Source organism: Falco cherrug, chromosome 2 (assembly GCF_023634085.1).
Source record: "Falco cherrug isolate bFalChe1 chromosome 2, bFalChe1.pri, whole genome shotgun sequence".
NCBI classification, from domain to species: domain Eukaryota; kingdom Metazoa; phylum Chordata; class Aves; order Falconiformes; family Falconidae; genus Falco; species Falco cherrug.
The window spans coordinates 63,961,461-63,985,387 of NC_073698.1; the positions used below are offsets into that span (position 1 = coordinate 63,961,461).

At 38.2% G+C, this 23,927-nt stretch overlaps 1 protein-coding gene across 1 annotated transcript in view; it reads left to right on the forward strand.

Annotated features, from left to right (window-relative positions):
• ARHGEF7 (Rho guanine nucleotide exchange factor 7) overlaps positions 1 to 23,927 on the forward strand; it is a 125,813-nt gene that overhangs the window by 87,893 nt on the left and 13,993 nt on the right. Inside the window, 10 exon segments of the mRNA XM_055701663.1 lie at positions 3,885 to 4,023; positions 4,937 to 4,996; positions 6,200 to 6,346; positions 8,218 to 8,304; positions 11,699 to 11,777; positions 13,056 to 13,195; positions 13,852 to 14,076; positions 16,038 to 16,131; positions 19,010 to 19,099; positions 22,295 to 22,471. Of these exon segments, the coding sequence (XP_055557638.1) occupies positions 3,885 to 4,023; positions 4,937 to 4,996; positions 6,200 to 6,346; positions 8,218 to 8,304; positions 11,699 to 11,777; positions 13,056 to 13,195; positions 13,852 to 14,076; positions 16,038 to 16,131; positions 19,010 to 19,099; positions 22,295 to 22,471 (1,238 nt within the window).

Consider the following 23,927-nt stretch of genomic DNA (forward strand, 5'->3'; position numbering starts at 1 on the left):
TGTTGAGAGAAAAGCTACGTCATTCACTTTTAATTACACCTATTAACACTGCTCCCTTGAAAAGGTTTCCTGATGATGCCATTGCTAAGCCTGTTTTTCAGGACTTTGTGTACATTTCAAGTGAGCTGAGGTTTAAACTTGCTTTGTAGGTTCCTATACTGTGATTAAGTAAAAAGGAGGTAATATACAGCAAAGTATCTTGCGTCAAAGAGCAGTGAATGGCCTGGAAACTGCTGCAACATTGCGTAACCACAGTGTGTTTACTTAAACGCACTGCAGAGTAGACAGTGAAAACAAGATAATATCAGAATTTTGTTTCGGGTTTCCAAGTAGTCAGTGTTAATTCAGGCTACAGTGAGGTTTTTTTCCTGTTTTCTCACATCCATTTCATAATGCCGAAGTTGGGAAGAAATGGAACAGTGATAATGCAAATTAAAAATGTGAATGTGGGTGAAATGGTAACTGATGCTCCTCCTACTGTAGAGGCATTAAATTTAAAAAAAACAAAAAACCAAAAAAAACAAACAAAAAAAGGGTGGGGGGGAAGAAGCACAAGCATTGTGTTAGTGGATAGCTCAGCAAATACTATGAATATAATGCGCTTGTATGCATCCAGCAGCAAGGCAATGGCTGAAGTTATTAGGAAGGGGGGGGGGGGGGGCTTGCCTCTTTGTACTCTAATGGCAAAAATTAACACTGTTAGAACAATATTAGATTGAATGGCCTTTGGCCAAATGGTATTTGCATTTGGCATGTCTTGTAGAACATACTGCTATGTCAGGAAGAAAAGGGAATCTGTGCAGATATGCGTATGGATTATGCTGCCTGAAATGGGAAAGAACAGCAGATAACATGAAGGGGAATAGTTGATAAAGTTAGGCAGCTGGGGCTGAAGCAAACAAAATGCAAAGAATGAGTTTAAACAGTTACTTGCTGTTGGTTCTTGTAGCAAATGTCTACCTTAAAATAGATGAAGATACTTATCAAGTGCCATATGTAATTCTACTTTATGATGCTGACGTGGATGAAGGAGGGTGTTTACAGGGGGAATTAATGGATAAGACCAAAAAAAGCAGTGGCATACACATGATCAGTGTCATATACACAGTGAATTGAGACTTAAAACCACTGAGTACCTTCTGACAGAAGGGCTTTCACAGGTGAAACTTGGTATTGGAAATGATGTGCCATAGCATCATTTGTCTGCCTCATCACTGGCTGGAAACAGCTTCTTCCCTTTTAGCAGGGTCAGGAGGAGAGGATGTGTCACCATACCATAGCCATGCAGCTTAATGTTTCAGTGAATTAGCCTGAATGATGAATAAATAGTTGGTAACACTGTAAAACCAAAATGTGAGTCAGAATCCTTAGTCATATTTAGGGTGCCACCAGAATCAGTTAATTTCTGAAGTTGGTGTGACTTTATGCTGAGTGAGGTCTGTGACCAAGAAAGTCTAAGGCAAGGGAAGTCATCAGACTCTAGATGTTCAGAGTTGGCCAGATTTAGTTGATTTTAAATTCAAGCTAGAAGATTACTCAGGTTTATCTGTGTTGCATTATCATAATTCTTCGTGCAAGGTACTGTAGGAGGTTTTTCAGTGGGTTTTCATTTTGGTTAAAACCTGATCATGGCACAAACTCATTTTAGAAGGCCTGGTGTTGCTGATAAATGTTGCTTGAGAGGGATGTAGCAAGGTCTGCTTAGTGGAGCTATGGGCATGGTCAAACACGGGAAGCCTTTTGCATCTTTAAAATGCAAAGCAGGTGTTGGGAAATCCCCTCGCTGATTTCTCAGCTCTGCAGTTGAATACAGCAGAAATTGCACAAATGCAGGCACCTAGTCAAAATGGGGGTGGAGTGCTGCTCTAAAAGAGGTGGCATAAGGTTGTGCTGGAACTGACAATGCAGAAACGTTGCTGGATGTGTTTAAGCAAGGTACTGTAAATAAACACCAATTAACTAATATGAAGACAAGTAAACTTTGGAGTAACTGTAGGAAAAAGTACTTTCTCATCTGTGAACCTGGGGAAGCTTTAGGAGCTGGAAGGAGAGAGATCCGGGTGGGATGGTGGGTAAAGCACTTACATTGGGATGGAGGGGTCACAGTTCATGTTCTAATTCTGCTCTCTTCCTTTTGGACAAATGACATTAATAAGCAAAGTGTCACTTGTTCTGAAATGGAAAGGAGAGTGTGTGTGTGTGTCTGAAGAGGTCTGTTTTGTCTTACTCCTATGTAATGCTTTTGTATAGCATGACTCACTAGTAACTGAGCATGTGTATTACGGCAGTGTACTATCAGTGTTTTTTTCCTAGGGAAATTGAGCAGGTCAAGATTTTCTTTCACTTCTGCATGAAAACACTGTGTCATAGGTTTGGAGATCCTTGCCCTTCCCTTTTTGTTACTGAGGCCATAATGTACAAGTGTTTCCTCCCTTATTGCTTTTGGTGTTTGACACTGTTTTTACACTTCCTAAAAGTACTGAAGCTGATAGCTGGCTAAGGCTTCCTTTGAGAAATGAGACTATGCCGATCACCAGGGAGGGGAAAAAAGTTGTAGTAGTAATTCTGACTTACAGGGGTGTAATGCTGTTAAGCCGTAGAAAGTAAGGACTTTCAGGATATCTTAGAGTAGAATTTACTGTCACATGGTAGTAGTGGGTTTTGTTGTGGTTTTTTTTGAGAACTAGTGAATGTAATGCAACAGGGCCTCAAAACATGAGCAACCTCATCTGCAGATGTCTAGAATGACACAGCTTGAATGAATGTTATATTTTTTTTTTAATAAGTGGCTCTCAGTTTCCTTTATTTAGATTTTTTTTGTCTTTAGAATCCCATGTTCTTCTGCAACTTGTATTTTCTGAAGCCTGGAAAGCAGCCCAGATGTTACCATGGCTTCCTTTCCCCACAGAGAGGGCTCATTTTATTCCTGGTCATTTAAAGTCTTGAAAAACTTGTCCTCTACCATGGTCTTCTGAAATCTCTGCTTTATAAGGAAGCAGAAGATGCATCTATTTTAAGTTTCCTTGATAGCAGAGTAAGCTGAAATTTCCAGGATACGTTGCTGTTTTAACTGAGTTAATGAAAAAGTTGAGGACTTGGGCCAGTTCTTAGAAATTATTCAATTATGAAAAAACATCTGGATAGGGGAGGCAGTTCATGATACTTGGCGAGCATGAATTTCTTTCAGCAGCTTTGCTGTCAAAACAAGTGTTGCGTAATTACACCCTCAGTGAAACCCTAACTCATTTGAGAATAGATTGTGCAGTAATTATTCCTCTTATGGTCTACCATTTGTATGGCTGTTGGTTAGTTGGTCATTTTGCAGTAACACCTTGGACGTGTGAGGTGAGGCCATTAAACATGTAAATGTGGGATGAAAAAGGTTCTGAAATATTCTGTGTCTTCCTGCTAGTGCCTGACACCTTAAAAATATCAATGCTTGATTAAATGTGAAACCATTGACTCATTTATGCTTGTGTATTACCTGTGTAAACCACCTGTAAGGTCAGATGGCATTTTACTAGAATAAAGAGCAGAGTAATAAAATACAGTGCAAATGGCTTTATTCTGTAATTGTTGCTTGTATGGGGTAGCATTTAGGAGCTGGTTTTGAGCGTCAGTTGCCTAGAATGGTGGTTTTGAACATATGTCTGTTGTTCCTTAGATGGACCCCAAATCCGCACACGTCTCTGTTCCTGTATTTTATTTAATGCAGATACTGATTGCAGTACTGGAGTTGTACTTCAATTACTTTTTTATTTATTTGGCCTCATGTTTTATTGGAAGAATTCTTTGCAGATGAAAGACTGAAGTGAAGAATTCCATGTAATTTTAATTGTCTTGGTAATTTGGTCTCAATTTGCTTAAATATTTTGTGTACACAGTGAGGAGCTAGGAGAATTCATGGAGATGAAAGGTGCCAACAGCCCTGGGATCCTTGTACTGACCACGGGCCTCAGCAAACCTTTTATGCGTCTGGATAAATACCCCACGTTACTCAAAGAACTTGAAAGGCACATGGAGGTATATCTTATCAGCATTTATGTTCCAGCTTAATGATGATTTGACAACAATTATTTTAAAGGTACATGTCAAACATGATGGGACCCAAAATTACATTTGTTTGCTCTTCTGTCAGCCTTCTAAGATACGGGCTGCAATGGCTTGAAACTTACTGCAGTAAAACTTCCTGTAAAAGCTAAATGTTTAAAGTAAAACTAGCCAGAGAAGCTAATCCTCACTCCTAGAACAGTCTTGCCAGGGTCTTTGATTGCCGTTGACTTGGCATTGAATGTGTCTCCTGCATACTACTTGAGGCTACTTTATCTTGTAGAAGGAGTGCTGCTTCTCATCTTAGACTTCAGCATGTTGAACATGTCACCGAAATAGTCCCTTTTGACTTCTACTGAATACTGTCCAAAAATGCCCTTTCCCGTGTGGGAAGGAGTTTGAGGAGCTACTGTTTTCTGCCTTTGCGTTTCATAAGTTAGATTTTTGGAGTGTGAAGGAGGGACTTAAATAGAAAGCGCATGGGTCTTTGTCTTTTCACAGAGTTTGGTTTGTCAGTGACAACGGAACATACTAATCTGAGGGATCTAGTTTGTGAGAAATCTAGTCTGAGACAAAGCTAACATGCCAAATAAAACTCTAATATAAACACTTTCCTAATAGGATTTCAAAATCTCTTATCCACTAGGTCTTGTAAAACTTTCTTGGCTATATTTTAAGTATAAGATTATTTTGTGACTCGTCATTTGTACTACAAGCAAGACCACCAGTGTTTGGTGTAAGAATAAGATTGCTGTGAAAAGCGAGCAGATTGGTCTACAACTTCTATTTTACAGAATTGTTTATTTGTTTTCAGTTATGCCTCTAAAACTTTTTAAATCAATTTTACTAGAACTAAAGTTATGTATGTTTTCTCCGTTGTTTTTAGGATTATCATCCGGATCGTCCAGATATTCAAAAATCCATGACTGCCTTCAAAAATCTTTCTGTAAGAGTGATAAAAAATAGATGGTATATTTTAAATAGAATGTTTTCTATTTTTATCGCCCTCTATTGCTTTAAAAAATGAAGCTTTTTAGTAAATATTTGTATAAGAAATTTCTGAAAGCCTGGAAGTTGCTGGTGTTTGAGCAGGGCTAAGGATGGTAATTTGCTGGGGAGTTATAGCAAATAGGTTATTGATGCAAGAGCCACACGAAGCATTCTGCACCTCTTGGTCTGCTCTCTTACTCATGCTTCTGCTTTTCTACTAGTTCTAGCGTAACTAGTGTCCTGAAGAAGGGCTTCTTTACAACAATTGAGTATATTTTCTGAGTTTTTTCTAAAGGGCATTCCTTCTAGGGGAATGATGTTGAAGCTGGGAGAGGATTAAGGGGAGAGTGCTAGTGAAGTTCAGAAGATACGAAACTTCTAGTTACAATTGGAGCACGAAGTCTAATTTCAACAGATGAGCTGTCTGTTACTGTCTTTAAAACAGGGGAAAAAACACACCTCAACTGCAACAAGCATATATTTAATGCAGTCTCAGTTACTATAAACTTAATGTTTTGTGCTTCCTGTTAGGAGTGTGTACTGGTAGTAACCTGGCATTTTCTATTTTTTACTTTTAAAGCAGAAGTTTAGCATTATCTGTGTTCAGAAGAGGTTTGAGGATCCTATTCTATTGGGTGCTTTACAAACAAAAGGAAACAATTTTTGTTGAGGAAAATGTGAATGAATGGGAGTACAGCTAGTAGGGCATGTTGGAGACATAAGAATAGGTGCACAAGGTTATATACACTCATAGCTTGCACAATTGGCTTAGCTCTTTTTACTGAAGGAGGATGATCTGATGTATAGTCATGTGTATTTGTGACAGCTTTGTTAATCTTTTCTGCTAGGGCTAGCCATTTTTGGTTGGAAGTACAGAAATTTAAAATGTAAAGAAAGGAGAAGTTTGAGCTATGACTGAATTTGGAACAATAACTGAAGTCAGTATTTTGAAAGGAAAAGTAATAATACTGAAGCTAGTGAAACTGGCTTTATAAGAAATAGCGGTAATAGTTATCTAATTGAAAACGCTGCAAGTTAGGTGCTGTCTTCTGTGTACTACAAGCACAACAGTAAATACAACTGTAGTGGTATTTCTACCCTTAACCTGCTCCAAATTGATAGAGTTGATAGAGATGGTATTTTTCCCTGTGTTTGTTAGGCACAATGTCAAGAAGTACGGAAACGGAAAGAACTTGAACTACAAATACTGACAGAAGCTATCCGTTGTTGGGAGGGAGAGGATATTAAAACACTTGGCAATGTGATTTACATGTCCCAGGTCATGATTCAGTGTGCTGGAAGTGAGGTAACGTCCTTCTCATGTTTACTACAGGTCTTTCCATTTTGAATAACATTAACTATAACCATTACTTAGTAGAAATAAACAGAATGCTTCGGAGACCCTAATCCAGACTAAAATCTTTCTCCGCTGTTTTAAGGCTTTTACTACAAAACCTGAAATAAATTTCCTTGAAGGTGATGAGTGGTTTCATCTGTAAAATTTAGTGAAACATAACCAAATGTATCAGTTTAAACATTGTAGTAAGATGATTTTGCAGAACTGTTTCCAAAGTACCTAATTAAACAGGATTTTCCATGTGCAGTTATGTTAGCATGATCATTTTGCGTAGCAGTTAGTGGTGTGTTTTACTTAACAAAAACTTTCAAGTTTTGTTTTGTAAGGTGTCTGAGGCACGCTCTTTCCTTGCTGTTTTGGGCACTTTGCTCAAGTCATAGATTTTGAAATACAAGCTTGAGAACCAAGTGGTTTTGGAGAAATAGAATAAAGAGACATTATACAGTTGGAAGTGATGCTGCAAAGTCTGGGGTGATTTTTTTTAAAAACAAAACAAACAGAACACACAAGAGGTGGTCCTACCAGAAATACTGTTAAAAGAATCTTAAAACCAAGTGCTAAAAGAAAGGAGATGTTTTACAGGTTACTGACATGTTTTTACTGTAAGTTGTTCCCCTGTAAAATCAATGAAGCTTTGAACTTGATCCGGGCTTTGAATTGCAACCTCATTCAGTCAGTTTCCACCCTTAGAACAAAGATGTCCATAAATATGAAGAAAGAGAAAAGTTTTTATGTAACTGAATATTTAAAAAACTGTCACCTGTTATTTCTCTCAGGTATTTTGTTAGGTGTTAAATAAGGTTCAGTAGAGCTGATAGTGCATCTTCTGCAGTTGTGTCTCCTCCTGGTCTTAAAAACAGAATGAAACCCAGCCTCCGCTGTCGTCATGAGCTAAAATGTCAAATGTATTGGACTTGTAGAAGTTTCTGCATAGCATTACAGCTTTTTGGCTGTATAATCTAGATAATAGAACAGCTTCATTTAATCAAAAGCACTTCATTTTGTCTTTTTAAAAATAAGACACTTGTAAATGTTTATTTAAAACCAGATAGAAACATTAAATCATGGTAAGGACTTGCATTGTTTTGCAAAGATGCTTGAAACTGAGATGATGGCCTTGTCAAGGGATATATTTTTTGTGATTAAAATTAAAACATTATACCTTAATGCTTCTCTCTTTCCTTGCTTGTCTACAGCAGTAGATTAGTAGTAACCCCCCTTCTCCTTCCATGAAAATATTCCCAAAATAAAACCAGAAAGGACAACTTGATAAGTGAAACCAGCAAATTAAAACCAGAACAAAGTAATGAGTTGTTTTGTTGCAAATATAAGCATTATTGTTTCTTTCATATTCTTTTTCTACTTTGGGGCATAGTCCAACATAATTAAAAAATCTGATTTCTCCAGTTTGAGAGCCCATGGTCTTGACATTACAGTAACAGCATCCATCTAAATTATATTAAGAAATCTGTCCAATGTGTAATTTTGGTTTTCCTGAAATCAGCAAAACAGTTGTTCATTATTTAAGGTCAGTATTTCACCCAGACTCTAAAATTTCTGTCTTAAAATATTAGGCTGTACTCTACAGGAAGAAGTATAGGCATGTGTTACTAGCATTTTTCAAGTGGAAAAATAAAGTAATTCTGGCACTTTGGTGTTTTTTTTTTTTAATTTTGTGGAGAGTTTATTTTGCCAGGAGCAAGTATTTGTGGAGTAATTACGGAGCTGTAATATTGATGGTAGTTTTTAATAATACAGAAAAAACGGGGGAGGGGGCTTGTGATGTTGTATTTACTCTTTCATTTTCTTTTTTTGATAAGGAAAAGAATGAAAGGTATCTTCTTCTCTTCCCTAACATTTTGCTAATGTTGTCTGCCAGCCCGAGAATGAGTGGGTTTATCTATCAGGTAAAGTAATACGTGTACATATGTGTGTAAATGTGGTGGGGTGCAGGTTTTTTTCCAAATGGTATTTCATAGGAAACTTGGAAGGATTATTAAATGCCTGCATTTGTAAACATTAAAGGTAATTTCTGCAATAAGAACTGGTCATCTGTTTTATAAAATTCTGGGCTAGAAGCCCAGGGTTTCATTTTTGCAGCTGTGACTATCAGCAAGGGGTTTTTTAACCTTATTAGTAGTAGCTAATGAGAGGAAGTATCAGTGGCTTTTTGGACCTGCGTAGCAAAACAATGCTGTTGTACAGGTTTGTTAGTGCTCTTTGCTACTGGAGTATCACCAAAATTATACTGTACTCTCAAGCTTTCATTGGTGTGAGTTAGGCTGTTACCATCTGTTTCTTCAGGCACATCTACATTAGTGTGTTATTTTTGAATTGTCACTTTTGAAATGAATCTTCTAGGTTTCTCTGTTTAAGGATCTTTGAGTCACTGTGTAGAAGTCATTTCAGGGCTCACAGAGTGGATTCCCTCTGGATGAAGCTAGAAGGCATGCTCCAAAAGTGCATTTGATCTGCTCCAACTACTCTAGCAGATCAAGTGCATGAACTGACTTTCAGTCCCTGGCTGCAGCCTCGACCTAGCTGGATGTAACACCACCCAAAATGTGTACAGTGTGGCCTTCAGGACCTTGGCACCGGGTGTTGCACTTGACAGATCTCTGCTCACAGCTGGTAGGCAGTGTCTTCGAGCTCTCTACCATGATTCCTAGCTGCATACTTGTGCCTGTTACGGCACTGCAGACATAGAGCGAGCCTGCTATAGTGCAGGAGGATCAGTGCCACTTGGCTTGGCTCCCCTGTACCACTGGAATACATTTTGCAGAAGTTCTTGCATTTTGGGTGTGTAGTTGCAAAGACCCCTGAGAGGTGAAGTTAAAGCAAATGCACAGTCCACGACTTCCTGAAATTTTTATGTATGTTCTTCCAGTATTGCCACGTGGTTTCCAGACATTACGGTAAAGCACCAAAAGCAAGGGAAAAACTGCAGCAAAGTTCTAAAAGGAACCAGAGTTCTCACCTGCTGTAACTACTTCTGTAAATCAGGCTCTGGAGCAGTTTGTTCCTGTCTCCTGAGCAGCGATTCACCTGCTGTGAGGGAATGCTGAAACACAGTCATTCGGGGTTCCTATGTGATCAGCCACAGCCAGTCACAAACTGTGTGACGTTTTTTGTTTTGTTCAGAGCAAATAAACTCAAAATGCCATGTCTTGATTTCCTATCTTACCTGCCACAGTAGTAGCTGGATTTGTCTGAGGCAGTGTTGTATTAGGTGGCTCAGGTAGGCAATCAAGTTTGTTAGCCTTGTGCTGCTCTTAAGAATTTTTGGCCAGTGCTTTGTCTCAACATGGATGGAAAAAGGTACTAGAAAAGGCAGGTGAGCTCTGTATTCAGTGGCACATCCAGAATTTCTGATGAAGGTGGATTCTTGTGTACTGGTTACAAAGGCAACTGACTGGAAATTTGGCACGTTAACAAGGAAACAGTATGAAATGAAAAAATCCCTCAGGCTTTATTTTGTTCTCCTATTGTACATCACTTAGAGTTCTTCCTCTTCCCTCCCACCTCGTCCTCCAGCTGCACAGCATTGTTCAGTAAATAAGCAATTTTCTGTGCATGTGTCTTCAACTTCTATTCAGTATGGCCACAGCCCTTTCTTAGTGTTCACCATCCAACCCTCTGAATGTAAAACTCTTAATTCCTTGTAACCCCTCCTGTGACTTTTCCCAACACTGAGAGCTTCTCAAATTTTTATGATTACATATTCACAGCAAGGATAAACTTATTTTATCACTGTTTGTGTCTGAGACAGTGGCTCAGAACCACATCTGGGTTGCATGGCATGGGCTGCCTAGACTTTTTTCCTGAGATACTGCTCTCAGAACTGGGATGGATATGGACAGAAGATGATGCAGCTCCCTCAGTCATCCTACATTACGCCCTCCCTGTATTTCTGAATACTACAGTTATCACAGGCTTCAGATTTTCTGGTTGATAGTGCTGATATCTGCCACATGAACTAATGGGGAGAACTTTCAGTAGTGCTAAACTGAAGTCACAAGAGATGGAGACCATACTTCACAGGAGGGCTTCACAATTGTTTGTTCAAAGAAAGGGAATAAAAATAATTCACAAGTTCATTTCCATTTTCTCCATGTTTTTCTGACTTTATTCTTTTTCCCTCCCTGCTTAGTGTATCCCTATATTCCCTTTCCACTTATGTCAGCAGTTCTAGCACCTCTCTTTCATTGTGGTTGTGTGCTGTCTTATTCATGAACCAGTAAACACAATAAAACAAGAGAATTTTAGGCTGCATTGTAGTGCGCAATGCCACCATGTTTCTTCCAGTAGGGAAGCTGTTGCAAGAAAGCTCTTCCTTTCTCTTTGACATCTTGGGCTTGAGCATGCTCTGTGCATACAGAATACCAAGTGATTTTTAGATTCCAAGCTTCTAAGAAACCTTTGTCCATTCTACAGTCATTAGGAAATAATTTTTTTTTTTCCTTTTCCCTCCATTGGAGCCAAAATTCCACAGGACATAATATTTGCGCTTTTGCCAGCATGTGCTGAATAGTGTTTCTGTGCAGGAGAATACAGGATCTGTCTTAACATTATAAAAGTTGCAATTTTGGTGAAGCCTTTCATCTTGACAATGTTCAGTCTTATTTATTCTTGTTTATAACAGGCCAGAAAGTTATCCTATACTGACTTTTTTTTTTCTAGCTTGACTAGGTTTAGAATGAGATGTTATCTTCTGCAGACTTAAGACGTTCTGCTGAAACTTTACAGATTTAAAAGTGTTTTTACCATTTTTCTTTTTCCTTAAATATTTCTGTGAATGAATTTAATAGTGGGGTTATTAAGAGACATACAACTTCAGTAAATGATTGATGTGTGCGTTAGGGAAATCTTTCTTTCTAAATCTACTTGTACAACAAACCTTATTTTGAGAGCTAATCAAATGGTTTGCAAACAAATATGCTTGAAGATGAGTCACAATTGTCTCTAATAATAATATAGTAATGTGGATAACCCTGTAAGTCTCATTTTCAAGAAGCTGAGGCTGTGATGACTGACCACTATTACATTTGTATGGATCTCATAGCCTGCAGAGACTCACTGAAGTCACAGGTGTCACTTAGAGCGGTTGGACATATTAAAAACTTCCAATATAAGGTGTTTGTGTGTATTTTTAAATGTCTTTAAACCTGTCAGTGTGTGTCCGTCAATTAACTGTGTATGTCTTTGTTCAGAGCTTGAAGTTTTATATAATCTTTATTTGGGAATGTTTTTGTGTATTTTGGATTCAACTTCAGTGTTACTACTTTTTTGTTCTGTTTTTAGGGAAAACTGCCAATGACAGGAATGACTATCACAAAACTAGAAGACAGTGAAAACCATAGAAATGCATTTGAAATATCAGGTATTGACCATAAATATTTTACTTACTACTTCAGGATATGCTATTTCAAATGTCAGATGTCTTGTGAAGGTGACCAAACAAAGGCATGGGTTGCCTGATGAGATACCCATCCTTGGAGATACTCAAAAGCCCTCTGGGCAACCAGCTCTAGTTGTCCAGAAAGTGCTTGAGCAAGGGGGTAGATGGACCTGCAGAGGTCCCTTTCAGCCTCAACTACCCTATGATTATACAAATTTCATAAGGCAGCTAGACAGAGCCTCACTTGAAAGTTGCTTTTTACTGCTTAAGCAGTTAAACTATCTGCATGGGATTCATCCCCAGATTTCTGTATTTTAATGAATGGAGGCAGTTCAAAGTATGCTACTCACTGGAAGAAAAGGAATTCCAGAGGCTCTGGAAGAACTTTAAGCAAGAGCTTTCTTCTAGAAATGGTCCACCTCTTTTTGAGAGATCTTTAGCATCTTTAATGCTAATGATGGTAAGCACTGTGCTTACTTGGGGTAACTTCTGTCTGTTAAGTCATTTGGTTCAGCATGCCTTACATCCCTGGACAATTTAGAAGACAGTGGGAGCAGAGTCCACATGGTGGAGCATCATTCATTTCCTGAATCAATTCTGCCTCCAAGCAGGTTGCATTTAAGTAAAGTAGTTTTGACCCTCTAAAGTGTCAGGCAGTATCACACATCAGTGCTGTGAGGCAGAGGTAGAGAGCTGTTGATGGTGTATGAGTTAGTAGTTACAAAGCTGACCTTAGATGAGGAATATGATGGGTTATAATTGAGTTAACTGCAGAAATTAAAGTAATCATTGGTTAAGATTGCTTTCCCAAATGACTTTTGTCTCAGCTTTAATATTAGATTCAGACAAACTTCATGACTTTGAGAAGATCAGCAAACTGTATTTTAAAACTTCTATTTTGTAGCTTACAGACTCAAGAATGACTTCTTAAACTATGTGCTGGCTTTCCTAGGGAAGATGAAGAAGCGTAAGGCTACTAGATGAGCCTGTCTGTTTCTTGTCATTAAAGGTTGTGTTTAATTATTAGAGGTGGGGGAAAAAAGTAGAACTCCTATGCTTGGCACAAGAACAAATAGACGGAGGAAATGTCTGTTAAAACCTGGAAAAGTGAGATGCAGTTGTACTGAAAATACGGATTAAAATTTTTGCTTAGTACTTAAGGGATATAATGCTTTAGGAAATCAGTGTCTTTATAATCATATCAGATTGAATAAGTTGTTGTTCTGTGGCTTCCTACATCTTCTGTTTTCTGTCACCTAGGAAATATGATTGAAAGGATACTAGTGTCTTGTAACAACCAACAAGATTTGCATGAATGGGTGGATCACCTGCAGAAGCAAACCAAAGTCACAACTGCTGGGAATCCCACCATTAAACCTCACTCCGTGCCATCTCACACGGTAAGAAAATGCTACTGGGTTGAAATGAATGTGTAATTTATGCAGAATTAGGTTATCTGGCAAATATAGTACCTTCTAAATCAATTTTTAGCTGTTAGTAACAAGAACTGAATGCTATGACGGTAGTTTAATGGGTCAAAAGATGATTCTGCTTTCACTTGTGTGAACAAAGAATAAAATGCTTAGAACTTGGTGTAATAGTTTAACAGGGTAAAAGAAAATTCATTATCGTTACTTCTTCTATTTTGACCCAGTAATACATCCATGATCTTTTAAGTATCCTTAAAACAGTAGTTTTAATTGGTGGTGTGCTTGACAAGCTGTGGAGAAACAATTTCCTTCAGTACTTTCTTTGGGTTCTGCATTTGAGTTGTTGGATATGAATGGATCTAAATTTAGCTCCCTCCTTAGTGGTGAGAGAAGTAGGAGCAGGGCTGCTTGTAGCTGTTCTTTCTTTAGCACGCGCTCTATAGTAGGCAATAAAAAAATTCTTTAAGCTCTATTTTCCCAAATAATAATTTGGTGTAAAAATTTTCGGAGGCCAGCTGTAACACACAGAAGCACTAGATAATGAGTGAGATTATTTCACCAATCCTTGATAATACTCTTTATTATGATAATACACTTTCTTCCCATCACCTTTGTGTCTTTGACAGCTTCCTTCCCATCCAGTAACACCCTCCAGCAAGCATTCAGACAGCAAGCCGATACCACTGACACCTGCGTACCACACTCTCCCTCATCCTTCACATCATGGGACTCCACATACCACAATAAACTGGGGACCTCTGGAACCTCCAAAAACCTCTAAGCCTTGGAGCCTGAGCTGCTTACGGCCTGCACCTCCATTACGGCCTTCAGCAGCTCTTTGTTATAAAGAGGTGAGATACACAGCCAAGAAGCATGACTGTGTGGCAGGCCTACAATGGGAAGTTTAACTTTCTTTTACACGCCACCATTTTACAGTTTTGTGCATGTGTTTATATGAATATGATTTAACAGCCAGTGCTGAATCCATGGTAATGGACTAGTGAATGCTGTTTTTTTCAAACCGGAATTTAGTCATGCAGTTCAAAAAATCCTAAAGCTTGAGAGGCTTCCCCTGCCTCCCCCAAGTAGTTCCTCTTATTTCCACTCTTAATCCAGTTAATAAATAAGATATTTTTTAATGTTTTTTTCAAACTAGCAGTTCATTTGTTATGTTGATCATCCAGGCTTATTGTAAAGTAAGTTATTTGCTAAGCACACTGTGAAGTATCTAGGATAAGGGTTTTGTGGTGCTTCAGAGTGCTGTATCAAATCATTCTGAACACCTGTGGTAGTATAACTGACTCTTGGTTCCTCAGTATTTATCACTGTTATGAGGTAACAATAGCATATTTAAAAAACAATGGTGGATATCAAAATATATGTAATGTTTTTGTAATCAAAAGGACCTGATGGCTAATGTTAATATTAGCAAAAAAAAAAAGTGTTTAGATTTTAAGATGCTGTTGGATTTTTGAACTAGTGTAAGGTACAAAACAGGAATCTGTTCCAAGAGAAATAAAATGTGGTGGTTTTAGCCATAAAATCATGGTGGTGGTAGGTTAATTTGGTCCTGCTGCTACATTTTGCATGATTTTATAAATACTAAGAAAAATGTTAGGTTTATTTCGGAAGTCTGTGTGTATGTGTAAGGAGGAGAGTATTGGATGCGCTGTGGCTTCGTGATACTATCTTTGTCATGCGTCCTCATGATACTCATCTAGTGAGAAGCAACAGGACCCAGAAAGAATCATGCAGTTATGCCTAAAAACATTTTATTCTGCAAATATGTGATGGTGACAGAAACGTTTTATTTTTCAGACCATGTAAATTAGTTTCTTAGAAACTGTAGCCTAAACACTGTGCCTCAGTGTGGGGTGGCTATATTTTTTTGTGGTGGCTGTGTATGTGTGACTTCGTTTTCTTCTGTAAATCCCCTAAGCAACAGGGAAAAAGTGGTAGGTGGTCTGCAATTGGGGGATTAGTATTTAGGCTTAGTTGCTACAAAAGGTTCTTCTGTTTGGTGGTACTATATGCTTGTTTTGTAACTTAAGTTAAATTTTTTCCATTCTTTCATGTGTAGGGCACTAAATTCTTGAATGTGGTAAAATTTCAGTCATCTTTAGTGTTTAGCATACAATGATGTTCAAAACCTGTCTTCATCTTCTTTAGTCTGTCCTGCTCATTCAACTTTTTACTTTCTTGTTCTGTATTTTTATAGAGGATGTCTTGTATCCTTAAGGTAAGGGGTAGACCAGTATATTCCTTTTCCTGTAACCTAGCGTTGTTCATGTAAATTAGCATGACCACGTTTTGAGCAGAAATGCTGTATTTGTTGCTGTATTTTTTTTGCCATAGAGCTTTGTAAGAACAGACCTAAACACGTACAAATTCTGGCTTTGAAGAATATACTACCTGCCAAGCTTCCTTGTTAGGTCCCTTTTTTACCTGCTTCTAAATAGACAAGTAAAATGGGTTGTTTCTTCAAAAGGCACGGGGGAAAAAACCTGTGTTAATGTCTGCCTGCCTCTTCCCTTCGCTCTAGCTCCCAAACAGCCTGCATGCTTTTGCAGCAGCTTTTCTGTATATTTCTGTTAATAGATAAAATACCTGCTTTTGTGTATAGTTGGAGGAAGGGTAGAGAGGAAATCAGCCAGTTTAGGCAAATGGGATATGCCAAAAAATATTAGTAAACTGAGTTTTGGTGCTGTTAGAAGATTTTTAGTTAGTAACTCCTGTATTTATCTTAGAAGTTAAACTTTTAAAGTATTGTAGAGAAGCTCTATTCCTTTTTATTTTTGTTTTCCCCACACAGGATCTCAGTAAAAGCCCTAAAACAATGAAAAAGCTGCTTCCCAAACGCAAGCCAGAACGGAAGCCATCAGATGAAGAGTTTGCACTGAGAAAAAGTAAGGAAGATTTGAACAAATGTCCACGTATTACAAAGGCTGGAAATAACATCAGTTTAAATTTTGTGCAAGGTAGATGTACGATGTAAGCAAGTCATGTGATTCCCTCTCCTGTCAGGGGAGAGGGGGTAGGTATCTCCAGAGGGTTTGTTTTATTTATCTTAGGTGCTTATGCCATGATGGTATTAGTTGCTTTCTGGGGCTTTGCTATTGACTACAGTGGATCTAGGCTTGTGAGGTGCCTGTTTCTGTGTTCCCTGCAGAGGGAAGTGAAATTGACCACAGAGCCATGTAAAGTTCAGTAAGGTAAACCTGTCTTTTAATACCTTAAACAACATTTTGAAGATACTAACCTACTTTTGCATAATACTTAGCAACTATGTTCTTAAACTGATCCTCATAGAATCTGAGCTGGGTGTTGGAAGGCTGGGCATTGCTGCTGGTTCAAAGACTAGTTGCTTCTGCCCTAATCTCCTAGAAGTAAGGTCATTTGCTAGCATCTGTGTCCAAATGAATTTTAGAGCTTTAGACTGCTGGAAGTGTGAAGAACAACACTGAACTGAGAGAGACTGATGAATGTATAGAAAGACAGAAGGGTCAAAATCTGGGTGTTGGGATAATTTGGGGTGGAGGGAGCATTAATGTTATCAAGCAAACACAATATTCACTTAGTTGTCACTGTCACTCTAATTCATTCTTAGAAGTCTGTATGAATGTGTAAACCAATGACTTGTATCAATAAAAGACAGGGTGTTTAGGCTGAAGGCCAGATTATTTTACTGTGACTTCAGCTTCTCTGTGTTTGTCCTTCGCTCATGGGCGAAGATAGAGACTGTGCCTTGAGTGTTCGATGTATGAAGTGTGTTATCATGGCCATTGTGTCTCACTGGTTTATGTAGGGTTGGAGAGAAAAAGCTTTTTCTCAAGGCACTGTTGGTTTGGGTAAGGTGGAGGTCCTTCTGCCTGTTTTGTGCGTTTCATATGGCAAAGGTGAAGATAGTGGACAGCATGATCCTGTGCTCATGGGTGTGCAAGTGGACATTTTATCATTTTATTTCAGGATGTTTTATCCTTACAGAAGGTATCTGTTTAGGAAAAAGGAAAGTACTGCAATACAGTATCATTTCATATGTTGGAGGATAGAGTTTCAGTACTTGTAATGACACTGGTAAAGCTGTCAACTTGCAGATGTTAAAGGTCACTTAGTGTGAGACAAGATAAGAGTTGTTTTTTGAGGGAAGGAGGAGGCCTATAACTTCCGAATACATTGTTCTACTCCTAATAAAATTTAACACCTTTCAGTATTCTGTATGTAGGAGATAACTTGCAATAAAAGGGATTTTTTTTTTGGTGGCTTTAAGTCAGTGTTACGTACAGAAATACTGATTCTTCTTATTCACCACTCCCCCCCGCCCCCCCTTGTGTCAGTAATTAGAAGCTTCTGTTATATGTTAATGCTCCTTCAACCTTTTCCAGCTTGTGGAGCTGTAAAAGTTTTCCACTGAGGAGCTTCTATTGAACTTAAAGCTTGTTGATAGACAGGTTTCTGTTTTATTACTTACGATCTCTGGAATCCCAGGGATTTGTGGGCTATGATTTGAGAAATGCTATGTCAGATTAGCATAATACCTTTGGTTTGTCAGTTATTTTAACTGAGTCCCCTCACAAAATTTATTCCAGAAGTGAAATATTTGTCCTGCTACCGTAATAATATGGTGCTGCAGGCTAACCACAATAAAATCCAATTACTTTTGCTGCCTTGAAAGAGAAAGGACTTGTACTTCAGTGTACCTTTATCCCTTAAACTGTAGGGAAACTAGATCAGGTGAAGATAATTTCTTCAACGGTTAGTTGAACAGCTGATCCTGACATGTATGGACAGCTGGCTTTGTTCTGGTGATAATAAATCACAAAAACAAACCTGATGCATTGGCTGACAGAGAATACTACTACATGTTGATGTTGAAGGCAGTTCAGATTTGCGCAGCAGAAAATCTTCAAGCCTAGGTATTTCAAGCAGGAAAACAGGAAAAATGTTTTTAAAACAACAAATCTTGCCTTGCACACAGACTGCTAATTCCATGTAAACTAATGGTAGAGGTACCTCTGGATTCCAGTTTGATTGGAATTTCATTCTGTTGAAAGTAGACAATTTGACAGCATTTTTACTGAATTCCGCAAGAAGATTTGCTGTGGACCTTTACCTTTAGGAAAATTTTGCCATGTTAAACTTGAATACTTAAATTTTTTCCAGTAGTGCTGTTTCTACTTTAAAGTCTGAAGTTTAGTTACTCCACTTTTCACAGATGTACTTATGTGATAATGACATCTTTCTTACTGCACAGAGGACTTAAATTGTATGGGCGTATTAATTATGCTGTTAATTCTGAGTTTGATTTCCATTAGTGTGCTGCAGAAAGGGGTAAACCTGATATATATACAAAACGCCAAAGTTTTCAAGATTTCTGTGAATTAATATTCTGTTCCTTGATGTCTTTGATTAAATAATGAAATAATGCATATATAACAACTGGAGTATACAGATTTTTCCCAGTTTAATGGCTGTTTGGTTTAGAACCAGAGTGATTACACTTCAAAACATGTTCTGTGCGACTTCAGATGCTCGGAAAATTTTTTGAATGTGTAATTGCTCCAACTCGGGATTTTTCCCCGCAACATTCCAAAATAGTATTTTTTTGCTGCTTAAACTGTTATTTTGCTCACTGAAGTTTGATTTTTAAAATGGGGTGATTAAGAGAATTCTAAAGGGTTAATTGGGCAGAACTTCAGACTCAACTAAGTGTAGTGATTTACAAAGGCTTTCCTGTATTAAGAAACATAACCATGTTTAAAACTTTATTTTTCCTATTGATTCTAGGTACAGCTGCTTTAGAAGAAGATGCTCAAATTCTTAAAGTCATTGAAGCATATTGCACAAGTGCCAAAACACGTCAAACACTAAATTCAAGTAAGTTAGAAAGTACTGAAACGGCGAACTAAAACACAAATTAGATAGTTTATGAAAGAGAGGTGTATATTCTCTGGCCTTTGCAAGTAGCAAGCTGGACCTGGAAGAAATAATAACCTGTTTCTGGCTCATTACCAGTGCTGAGTGTTTAACTATTGAATGCCAATCTTTCAGGATTTAAATAAAAGAAACCAACCAAAACCCCAATGGTTATTGCTTGTTATGGTTTAAAACTGCACAAAACCTTTACCAATGATGAGGTGTCTGAATTGAATATGACAGTCAGTATACTTTTTGATAAATTTCAAGAAGCTGTTAAGTAGAGAGGAGGAATGAAGAAGTCCTAATTTTGGAGGAGTGTATTTTTGTCTTGTTCTGTTCAACAAAGACTTCCACTATGGAAAAGTAACCTAGACCTGTAAACATTTCTTCTATTGCCACTAACTGTTTTAGTATTAACTTCAAATTTTAATCCCATTATCATAATTTCAAGATAAATTGTTCTCAGATCTGTGTGTTGCTTAAAGCCATTTTTAGTTTCTCAGATCAATACCTAGCTTATTGAAAACCTGTAACGTGCCTCTGGGGTCCTACTTCATTTAATCCAAATCAAGGTTGCCATGTGGAGTTCCTCTGTATTGTAAGTAAAACACTGCGCAAAGCAGGGGAGTCCACCAGCATGTGTCCCATTTACACAAGGAAGGAGAAAATGCTGTTGTGTTTGTTCCGATTTACAGTTTTTGCAATGTTGAATACCAATTTAGTTCGGGGATCCTTGGAACACAGTATAATGATCCTAAAGTACTTGGCTGGTTTTGCTGTTGTCTGGAATTAGAAGAGTGGGCATTATAATTGACTCCTTGTCCACTAAACCTGTTTAAATTTGTGGTATTAATCATTGTTACCACTACTCACAGTAGCACCTGTTTTGCTTTGAAGCAAAAGCACTTTATGCTGACAGTTGAGAAGTCTCAAAATGAAATTGCGAAGTTAGTTCATGGATTTTCCTAATACATGTTCATTTTCTGTTATGACCTTGAAAAAAATCCAGCTACTTTGCATTCATATGCAATGAGACTGTGTAGTGAGAATATGGCCCTTGTATTAGACTGTATAAACTTCTCAAGTAACAGCAAAAACCTTCATTTTATTTTTTTGTCTTGATGAACTATAGGTCTCCAAGGTGATAAAATTAGCTACCATTACATAGCTTTCAATGTTTATAGCCCTACAGTCATTACAGTAGGGTGTTTAATTGGATAAAAGGGAATGAATGTGTTCAAAATTCTGAAGATATACTGTTGTTCCAAACAAAATTAAATGAGATGAATGCTGTTTAAATGTCTTGAATGTGTTTATTGTTTCCAAGGATAATGTGACAAGAAATTGTTGGGGAAACATTTGCACTTGCACAGTAGTTTGTGTGTGCAGATATAAAATAGAGATTTTTTTTTTTGCTCTTTTGCCTATTTTTTCGTTTCTATGTATATTTAAGAAATATACATAGTGCTGTGGGTATCATTGCATACATCAGAAGTCAGCAGCTTTTATTTGCTCTTAATGCAGCAAGAAACTATTTTTTTTTATTAAGCACATGGCTGCTTTGGAAAGAATAGTGTTGTCATCCAAGACTTTAAGCTTTGGAAGATCCATTGGTAGACTGGAATTGGAAGCGGGGAAAAAACAATCATGCTGGAATTGCTTCTGTGGGAGCAGTAGTCAGTGTAGAACAACAGGATGAAAGAGTTCCCTTTCATTTGTGGAACATGCCCTTTTTTCACATGCTCCTTTCTTACCTTCATGTTAATATTCTGCCTGTCCCTCACAGCACTTGTTTGGCAATTCCACCTTAATCCAAAGCCCAAGGAGTGCTGCTTTTGGCAACATCAATTCAGCAGACCTATGGCACCAGTGCAAACTGGTAGGGAGCTGTAAGAGGTAGCAGAGCACCTTTTTTCAGTTGTTTGGGTGGGGAAGATGCAGAGTTTAATTTGAGGAGACAGATGCAAATAAAAAAGCACCGTTTCACTTTCTCCTGCTTGTTATATACTGAGTCTATTTTGCTCCAAACAAAGGCTTAAAATCTTTTGCAATATTGTATGTATGGTGGTTTCTTAACATGGTTTAAGCGTGGCCACTTAACATGGTTTCAGTTCTTGGATATTGCCAGGCCTTTAAAAAATAAAAAGTGGGGGGAAGGAGGAAGGGAAAAAGTGTCCTTAGCTATGTTTGATCAACTACCCTAGACATCTTAAAATATTTAATTGGGAGTTTAGATCCAGATAGAGGCATGTAGGAAGAAGTGTGTGAGGGGTTGAAATGGACCAAGCTGTGGTGTTAGCCTCTTGACCCTGTTTTTCTGTGAGTTAATTTACTACGTGGTTAAACGAATAACAGGGGGTACAGGCACAGAAAAACTGTACTTTGATGGTCTCCTTGAGTGGGTGCAAGATGTTGCTGCTGATTTAGAAAGTCAGCAGCCCTGCTCTGCATGAGAACCTTTGCTTTTTCCCCTGCATTTTCCTCTTTACAGTGGTGACACAAGCACTTCTGTGGCTGTGTTGTGAGCTGGTGGGAAAATGACCTGCTTGAAAAAGAATCTTTTGTAGGGTTAGTTTTCATCTGAAACTGTTCCCTGACCTGGCTCACCAAGCAGCTGTACAAATGACTGTGTCATTGCAAGGGAGGGAAAGGATGGAGGTACAGATGTGCTGATGGGGAATGGGCTGTTGCTTTTCACATCAGCGCTGGATCATGCTAGCTTACTGTGTTTATTGCTCTGTGCCCAGTCAAATCCCCTGCAGACCAGACCTGACTCCATACTTCAAAAGAATCTAACTCCCACTTAAAAAAAAATAAATACTACTTTCAAACAAGATTTGGGTTACTCAAAAATTCTCAACAAAAGCTGCTTAAAGTTTAAAAACCACTTCAAAAATTGTTCTGTAACAGTTCAAACATTGTTATGCTAAGTGTAATTTATACCTAAACCCCAGACAAATTAAAAAAACCAAACAAAAAGAAAAAAACAACAACTTTGGTGCCTTTTTAACAATATTTTCTCTTTTCCTTCTCTTCCCATCACCTTTTTGCTTTTATTTCATGTGTTTGGTTGTGGCTATTCCTTACGTTCTCCTCCTCATCCCACCTCTGCCTATCCACATCCACCATTTCATTTCACCTATACATCCTTAGCATGGCAAGGCACTGACCTGATGCATAATCACGTCTTGGCTGATGATGACCAATCAAGTCTAGACTCCTTGGGTCGTCGCAGTAGTCTTTCTCGTTTGGAGCCTTCAGACCTCTCAGAAGACTCTGACTATGACAGTATATGGACAGCCCATAGTTACAGAATGGGGTCTACATCTCGTAAGAGCTGTTGCTCATATATCTCTCACCAGAACTAATGCACTTCTGAGCTTTTTCTTAACAAATGCTTGTTGTATCACAGCCTGCTTTTCTTAGATGTTTTCTTGCTGTTCCTTGTCTCTTTAATGTGATATTTTAACAACTTCTGAGGGAGCTTCTGAAACTTCAGTTATACCTGGTGGAAGGCTCTATTGCCAGTTCAATACACGTACAAATACATCATTCCAAGAAGTGTATATCCTGTTAAGGATGATATTTCTTGAGGGTTTTTTTAACTGACAGATGTTAATTTGTAGCTCTGAATGGTTTTGTTTTTATCTTTCTTTTGACTTGGTCAGTGTAGCAACAGGTCCTTTCTCTTTTTCTTTTTTTTTTTTTAATTATTTTGGATACAGCACGTTTTTGTATTTTGTACTGAAACCATACTGGTTTGTGAACTGAGTGCCAGCGATATGGAAATACCTTAGTGGTAGTGGTTGGATTTTCTACATGTTACTAACAAAATACAAAGGTGGTAGAGTAAGAAAAAAGCAGTTTAAAAATAAGCAGTACAAGAGCTGTAAAATCATTCAGATACTCACATATCTGGCCCATTTGTTTGGAAGAGCATTTGCTAATCCATAAAAAAATTCTGGTTTTATACTGCTGCCTTTTCCTCATTGCTTAAACGTTTATACAAAGGACCGCACTGCTCTCCCTCCACCCCAGTCTGGCAGTTGTCATGAAAACCCGGCAGTCCATGCTCATTACATGCAGTGTTTTGATAATCGCATGTTACCTATGGTCATACTGTCACTTAACTGTATGCAGTAGCGTGGCAGAAAGCAGGGTCTAGCTGTTTACTTGCCTGTTAAAATACACAGCTGTCAACTCTCAATTGACCATTCTTCTTGAAAAGACAAGATGCAAGTGGTTCCCCTGATGGAGGCTTGAGTGTTCAGCATCTGAAACTCTAGGTACAGCTGTGATCACGTTGGCTTGTTTGATGTTCTGAATATTAGAATGCTTGGCTTTTGGGTTGTACTGTTCGGAGCATGTCAGTGACAGATTTTACTGTGTTTTGTAACTTCTCTCATGAGCAGGTTTGTTTTCAGCAGCAGCTCTTCACTTACAGTCGTGTTGGCTTTTCAGAGAACTGTGACATGCTGTGCACAGCTGAAGGTCTTGAACCTGCACCTGGGGCACTGCTGGGGTGAAGCGTGTGTGTGTTCTGTCTTGTGGATAATGTAACTGGTATCAAAACAAAAGTGACAGTGTTTTCTAAATCTCTGTTCACATTAGGGAAAAGCATGTGATGAAGGGACAGAAACAGTTCTCATTTTCACCAGGGTCCCTAAATGCAATCCCCTTACCCCTTTTCAAGTAAGCATGTTATCCAGTGTTCGGGTATTACTCTATGAACAAGTTCAGAATAATCGTGATGCAATTAACTGCTGCCTGGGAACTTGATCACACT